A 7,939-nucleotide genomic window follows, 5' to 3' on the forward strand; every position below is an offset into this window, starting at 1 on the left:
GCAAAGGATGTTGGTTCGATCAGCTCTCTTGTGGTCTGGTCCGGTTCAGCTTCGAATGGTTCTTGGCTGGTCTTGTTCAGACGGTTCAGGTCCGATTCAAGCTACTTGAGTTCATTTTGGAGCGGTTCGAGCTGTTCGGGAGTGGTTTGGAAGTTGTTTTGTAATAGTTAGGCTTTTGTTTGCTTTTTTTTGCCAAAACTAGAACTATATCAGTTTGTGTTTAATTATTTATGCATTTGATGTATGTTATAATTAAATAAATCTTGTATGTGCATATAGTACGCCATTTAGATTTAAAATCCTACCATAGGAAGCATGTAACATGCATTGAAAGTATGTTATAATTGTTATAATATATAGTATGCATGTTAGGGTTTCTTGTATTTAATATAAATGTTATATTAAATTTGAATGCCTCAAGTATGTTATGGATGAATAGCATGTCTAAAGTTTTATAAGTTTTCTATAAAATTGGGTTAGACATTTAAAATCCATAAACAACAGTTGCATGCTCACGTAGGTTGACCACTTGTTTTAATTGTTAAAACCTATAAAACCTAGGTTGCAAACTCAACGAGTATATAATCCTGTATAAGGCTGGGGGTTCTTAAGTTGACAATTTATGGAACACCTCCTACCTAGGGATTATGGCCGAATTAATTGAGCGTTGGTAACCGGTTTTATGACCATACGTGAGTGATGTGAGATAATAAAATGGTTTATCACCTAGACATCATAAGAAATCCAATTATTAGAGTTATACTTGGATAAACCACATAGACTTAGGGTTGTTTTATTAGCCGAAAAGAACCTAAGAATAAATCTACCCAAAATAGAACACTTCAGTGGCAGTTTAATAACTTCTATATGATAGAGTTATTAGAAAACTTAAGTGAGAGCTTAATAACATATACGATACGTTATTTTTAGCTCTCACGTCTCTAAGAGTTCACAATCCAGATTTAAGCGGTACTTCATGTCACCCTGGGAGTGACCTCACTTCGGAAAGTATTTTTTAGCTTAAATCTAGATTCTGGTGAATAAGAGGAAGTTGTTCAAATATAAGTCTATTATACGATAAATAGATTTTAACTACCACGTCTCCACATAGTTTACACCATGTGATTCATATGACACTTCGTTTCACCCTGGGAGTGACCTCCCTTCAGAAAGTGTTTTGTATGAGTCAATATCAAGGTAAATGGAGGAAGTAGTTCATAGTAAGTGGGTGAAGGATATGTGTCGATATATACTATGGTCTCCTCCATTAGTCTGAACCGTGAGATTCCTATGTTACACTTGCTAGTTTGCTTTAGGCAGCCCTTTGCTAGTCGTTTAGCGATGGCTATCCCCTCGAAGGGTTGTAACATAGGATTCGGAACAACACAGGCTTCAGTAAAATGAATAAGTTCTTATAGTTCCGTTTTGGATGTTGTCTTCTATTTCGGAGGCAAATTCATACCGTCCTATAGAATCTGAAACTGGCAGGTCACATTTACAAGAATTACTAAGTTGTTAGTAAAGATCTTGACCAAAAACGATAACTAAACGACTATAGGAATAAGAGTTATTCCAGAGACAATAGGAATAAGAGTTATTCCGGGGATAGTTGATACTTGTAGAAATACAAGTTATTTATGCTGGTTTATTTAGATATTGTGGCATAAAGAGAGGAAAGTTGCGTCGATAGTATAAAAATTGGCTACGAAATATGAAAATTATGAAATGTCATAAACACACCCACTAACACCATTGCGATGGCGAAATAGAATGTTTTAGTCTCTGTTTTGTAGGAAATAGGTCACTGCATGCGTTCATGGCTCGAAGAAAAAAACCAACAATGTATCCAGTTTGCATGCTGTCTCTTATACACATCTAGATGTGTATAAGAGACAGGCCGAGAGGTGAGTCTCCGAGCAGAGAATTCTTCCGATTCTCGAAGCTGAAGCTCTGTGCAAGGGTCAATTCTACCGGGAAAGCAAGCCTGAGGGGGAAGCTTTCCTCTCCACCACATCCACACGCTGGCAAGCACAAGTCTCCGATCGGGATCTGTGTGAAGATGTTGACACTCTTTCTATATTTGTTTTCTATTTTCTAATTCATCTCTTATATTCATCTTCTTTAATCCCTCATTCACAAACCTGTATCAAATGCTTAATTTTAGAATTAAATGTCATCATCGTCATCGTTATCATCTCTCTGTCTCTTTCCATACATTTATCATCCATTTTCTCCATGATGTGTTCTTAATCCTCAGGGTAAAAAGCGAGAATTAAGTGAGTGAGTTAATTTGTATCAAGGAATTAATTAAGTTTTGCTAAAGCATGTTTGACGGCATCTTCACCTGTGAGAGCAGAAGTGAAGATGTTATTCCACCTATCGAGAGAAGTTTGAAAGAATACATTAACTAAAGCAAGAAGTATTTCCAGAGATGGAAATAACCTTGCGTTCATCACGTTCATCTCTGTTTCACCATAGACATATGGGAACGTGGCCGATCACTAAGAGGTGTACGCTAAGGGAAAGCGGAACCTTAGTTGCGTCCTTAACATGATTAACAAACTTGCGATGTTTTTTTACTTTTTACTCTTTCTCTTTCTGCCTCATTCATAAGACTTGCCATAACATTCATCGACACTTTTGTACAACTTCACAGTTAGTCCTCGACCCCAGTATCATGTATCTTATACCATGTATCATGTATCATAGTAGTTTCGGAATTTACTTTATCAACGCATTTTTACTTTACAACGCATTTTTATTTTATCAATGCATTTTTACTTCAACGCAATTTACATTTCTGTACAAACCAAAATTCTTTATTCATTATTAAAACCGGTAGCATGTATCACATAAATATCGCATTAACAACAACAATACCCGTGTTCAACCTCGGATCACTCTGAGAAACTTGTGTTGGAATTATACTTGGTTTCAACGCAAGGAAACTTATGACACGCACTACTTCATCGCATACTACGAGCATATCATTATCAAGCATATACTTGGAACGTAGTATCGCATAAAATTATCTTTATCGCAAAGCACTTGAGCGCATATAGCACATCATTAATTTATAGATAAAGATAGCATGCCATTTTCACCATTATAAGTTTATGGCCACATGAGCTTGTATTACATTCATCCATCAGTAGTGTGTATAAGCGATACAAAACATAACACAACATAACACTCCATTTATATCCTTACAAGTTTATGGTGTCGTTTCCGAGGATTGGTAATGGTTAGTGTTGAATACTTTTGTGGTATTTTGTAGGACAGATCTCTACTATCCAGATCTTGAAGAGCAAGCTGGCGGTTTATGAGTACCGAAACTGATCCAGAATTTAAAGCTGACCCAGAGATCGAGCGTACTTTTTGTGCTAGGGAAAGCCAGAACAGAATCAAGCGAAAAAGAGTAAATATGGCAAACAATAACGAGAGGCTCGAAGGAAATCAAGGGGCAAATAGGCCAGCGCGAGATCCTGTCTTTCTTGCTGCTGACCGCAATATCCCCATGAGGAACTATGTGGCACCGAATCTTTACAACTTCCTGCCCGGGATTTCACGACCAATGGTTGAGGAGAATACACGATTTGAAATAAAGCCGGTTATGCTCCAGATGATACAAAATGCGGGGCAATTTGGAGGTCTACAAGGTGAAGACCCACATGCCCATCTGACTAGCTTTGTGGAGATGTGCAAAACTTTCTCCATCCCTGGCGTCACCCCTGAAGGAATTGGACTTTACCTCTTCCTATACACACTGAGGGATGAGGCAAAGAGGTGGGCTCATTCGTTGGAGCCAAAAGCAATCACGTCATAGGACCAGTTGATGGAACGGTTCATGAAGAAATTCTTCCCTCCAGCAGTCAACGCAAGGAGACAAAAGAACGTGCTGAATTTCGAACAGATTGATAATGAGACTCTAAGCACCGCTTGGGTGCATTTTAGAAGATTAGTGAAAAATTTTCCGCATATCGGTATTCTCAATTGCGTTCTGATGGAAACATTTTATAACAGCCTGAATCGATCAACGCAAGCTGTTGCTGACGCCTCTGCAGTGGGAGGATTCATGGATAAGACCTACACGGAAGCCAAGGTCATCCTTGATCGCATTTCGCGAAACACAGATGACTGGGTGGATGACGGGTATGGGGGAAGAGACCCCAAGAGAAGAAGAAATGACAACGCCATTGTACCAGCAGATACAATGACAACTTTGGCCGCACAAATGGCCGCGGTGACCTCTCTCCTACAAACGATGGCAATTAATCAAGGTGCCCTCTCTCAAAGTTCAGCGCAACCCAATGCACCCGTGCAATTGGCCGCAATAAATTGCGTCCAATACGGAGGGGGCCATGCTGCAGAGATGTGTCCATCGAACCCGCAGTCAGTGTTTGCTATCCAAAACAACCCTTACAGCAACACTTACAATCCAGGTTGGCGGAATCACCCTAACTTCGATTGGGGAGGGAATCACAACCAAGGGTGCCAAAGTAATCATCAGAACAACAATTCAAGGAATCGAGGAAATCCTTCATCTTTTCACCAGAATCAGAATCAGAGTCATCAAATGCAACCGCATAACCAACCGTTCTCATCGAACACCTCTGTGAATTTATCATCATTTGAGTCCCTACTGAAGCATTATATTGAGAAATATGACGCAGTCATTTAGTTACAGGCGTCTTCAATAAGAAACTTGGAGATCCAAGTTGGGCAATTGGCAGTCGAGCTTCATAACAGAACATCGGGAACGCTGCCAAGTAACTCAGAAGCCCCGAGATCTCATAGGAAGGAACAATGTCCTTGATGACATTGCGCAGGCAAGCTTGACCGCCTGCAGGGGTATGGATTGTGGTAATCGTGAGAAAATTTGTCTTTCAATCCACATCTCTAAAATCTATGTTTAATTGCTTTNTGCTATCCAAAACAACACTTACAGCAACACTTACAATCCAGGTTGGCGGAATCACCCTAACTTCGGTTGGGGAGGGAATCACAACTAAGGGGGCCAAAGTAACCATGGGAAGGAACAATGCCCTTGATGACATTGCACAGGCAAGCTTGACCGCCTGCAGGGGTAGGATTGCGGTAATCGTGAGAAAATTTGTCTTTCAATCCACATCTCTAAAATCTATGTTTAATTGCTTTCTTTACAGCTTTCATTTACTGTTTTCTACATTGCGTTTTTTACTATTTACTAGAAATAGCCTTGATTGCTTTATGAACTTACTTTCAATTTAATTCAATTGCGTTGTTTCCATTTCCTTACATTTTTGCATTAGTTGCGTTATTCTTAAAATTTCTGTGAATGACTGAATAAAAAATAAAATGAACACTGCAAAGTCTAATCGACTTGCATTGTTGATGAATTAAAAATAATAATAAACATCCGGTATACATTGCGATGATGGGTGCAACTTGCGCTGACGAGATACACTTTGCATCCATCTTTCATAAATGCATTGCACTGAGTGGTGTGGTGCACGCGTATGTATTTTGCGCCCATCCTTAGCAAAAATGCACTATGTCGAGGTAGTGTTGATCTAGTAGAAATACCATGCGCCCATCCTCCAGAAATGCGTTGAGTTGAAGGGTGTGTTGCGCTATTACATACGTTGTTGCCCGTCGTCTGCAAATATGCATTTGCGTTAATGGATGCATTGCATTAATCTTAACCTTGCATCCATCCGAATAAAACACAAAAGATAAATTCTTTTTGCAAAGAGAGTAGTCTAATCGTTTAGGCTTCCAAGGAAATGATGACTTAGTAGATGAAATGACACCCTTCTCTGCTAATTAATAAATGTGAGGAGCGCGACGACAGGCTTTTTGAGTACCTCGAAGCCTGCCACGCAGAATTTGCGTTGAGCCCATCAAGGCCCAACTATAAATTCCCTCCTCCTCCATCTTAGGATGTCTATTTGAACCTTTTACGAAAACGAAACCCTAGTGAATCCTCTGCATACCTAAACCTTCGAACTTTTTTCCTAAGTGCTAAGAACTTTCCCAACTCTTTTACTCACCACAGCCATGGCCGATCAATCTTCCCATTCATCTTCCTTACCTTCATCACCTTCCTTAGCCCAAGCCACCGCAAGAGAGGCGGCATTCCTTGCAGCAAGCCGCCGCCTCGCCAGCCAGCCGAAACCCATCCAAAGAATCATCGGAAAGCCTCGGCAAAAACCTGTTGTAGCCAAACCAACCAAATCTAAGAGGGGCCGAGCACGGAGAGTGCCCCACTCCCAGCACTGTCTTCAGAAAGCGAGAAGAAGAAAAGAGATGACAGAGAAGTGTTTGGAATCATCCTGAGCAATATGGAAAAGGAGGGAGGGCTACCTAAAGCTGGAGTTGTTAATTAGCCCTTGCCTTTGGAAGAGGAGATGGTGGAAGCTTCGCGAAAAAGCGCCCTGGCCATTTCGAATCCTAAGGAAACTGTCCAAACAGAATCCTATGAGGGACCCATCAGGATTGCTTTAGAGGAGGTGGAAGCGAAGAAGCTGCCGGAAACGGCTGAAGGGAAGAAGAAAGTAAATAGCAAGGGCAAGCGGGCAGACGAAGATGAAGAAGCTCGACCAAAGAAGGAAAAGAAGGAGAAGAAAGAAAAGAAGTCGAGTGAAAAGATGGAGTGCAGGCGAGAAGAGAAGTGCCTGAAGAAGGAAGAAAAGAGGAAGAGGGCATCAAGCCCGGATGTCGACGGAGAATCCACCATCACAAGGGTGGAAGAGGGGGTGTCAACACAAGAAAGAGAATCAGCGCAACCTCAAGAGGCATCAACGCATATCAGAACGGTTGCGACTAAAGACTGAGAGGATCTAGACATCACCTCTCTAATGCGATGTCCAAGGAGAATGTGTTGCAAGGGTCAACAAGCGACCCACAATTTTTGCAAAGTGTAGTAGAAGAGAAGGAAAGGAGAAAAAGAGAGGAAGAAGAAAAACAAGAAAAGATGTTATGAGCACAACAAATCATCGCAAAAGGCAATTTAAAAAGAAAACTACATGATGAAGAAGCGCACCGTAACAACGCAATTTTGGCAGAAGAAGAGAGAAAAAGGCTCGAGGATGAACAACGCATATTGCTGGCCTCGAAGCAATTTGAAAGAGAAATGAGAGAAGAAGAAGAGGAAGAAAAGAAGAAGAAGGAAGAGAAGGAGAAACGGTGCAAAGAAAATGTGTAGCGCATTAGAGAGACTAAAAGAAAAGAAGTTGCGGAATGGAGAAGGGAAGAAGAAGATCACCGCAAGGAACGGGAACAGAAACAAAGACAAAGGTCCCACCTTGTGTTGGAAAAAGACAAGGGCAAAGAGAAAGTTGAAAGCAGTGAGCCTGCATTGACTAAAGGACGCCCATCAAAGAAAAAGGAGAATGATGACATGATGATGGAAATGGGGTTCTTTCCTGCATCAACGCCACTACCAGATTTAATTACAAGTGTTGTGCTAGAGCACGGGTGGAAAACATTCTGCCATTGCCCATCCATCATAATCTCAATGGTAGTGAGATCTTTCTACAATGGATGACTTCATGGCACCAAAGATGCGGTGATCATGAATGGGGAGACAGTGCCTTTCAGCACAAGAGACATCAATGAGTTATATCAAATGAAGGACATCCCAAATGCGCCGGGTAACAAAATTATTGATGATCCCATAGAAGAACAGATGGAAGATAAGCTGAGAATATTAACGCAACCGGGCACTTAGTGGTCGGTATCTTTCAAAGGCATCAAAACCCTTGCGTCCAACAAACTGCTTTCGAAAGCGCGCCTTTGGGTGTACTTGGTGAAAAAGAGACTCATCCCTACATCGCATGACAAAAAAGTTTCGAGGGATCGAGTGATGGCCGTATACTGCATAGCACGAGGTATTCCGATCGATGTGGGCCAACTGATCGTAAAGCAAATTCGAGGCTTTATGGGGCGTGTGAGAGGC

The 7,939-nt window shown here is 41.1% G+C and overlaps 2 protein-coding genes across 2 annotated transcripts; both read left to right on the forward strand.

The window, feature by feature from the left end:
• Positions 1-3,847: 3,847 nt before the first annotated feature.
• On the forward strand, positions 3,848-4,681 carry LOC120067500 (putative uncharacterized protein DDB_G0279653). The gene has a single exon (XM_039019050.1). It carries the CDS (start codon positions 3,848-3,850, stop codon positions 4,679-4,681), a length of 834 nt encoding a protein of 277 aa, XP_038874978.1.
• Positions 4,682-6,389: 1,708 nt separating this feature from the next.
• Positions 6,390-6,815, forward strand: LOC120067501 (probable H/ACA ribonucleoprotein complex subunit 4). The gene has a single exon (XM_039019051.1). The coding sequence runs from the start codon at positions 6,390-6,392 to the stop codon at positions 6,813-6,815; it is 426 nt and encodes a 141-aa protein (XP_038874979.1).
• Positions 6,816-7,939: the final 1,124 nt, after the last annotated feature.

The sequence above is a fragment of the Benincasa hispida genome, chromosome 12 (genome assembly GCF_009727055.1).
Source record: "Benincasa hispida cultivar B227 chromosome 12, ASM972705v1, whole genome shotgun sequence".
NCBI classification, from domain to species: Eukaryota; Viridiplantae; Streptophyta; class Magnoliopsida; order Cucurbitales; family Cucurbitaceae; genus Benincasa; species Benincasa hispida.

Bases quoted from the DNA above. Each gene is read 5' to 3' on its own strand.
- LOC120067500 (XM_039019050.1), top strand. From the start codon at position 3,848: ATGAAGAAATTCTTCCCTCCAGCAGTCAACGCAAGGAGACAAAAGAAC.
- LOC120067501 (XM_039019051.1), top strand. From the start codon at position 6,390: ATGGTGGAAGCTTCGCGAAAAAGCGCCCTGGCCATTTCGAATCCTAAG.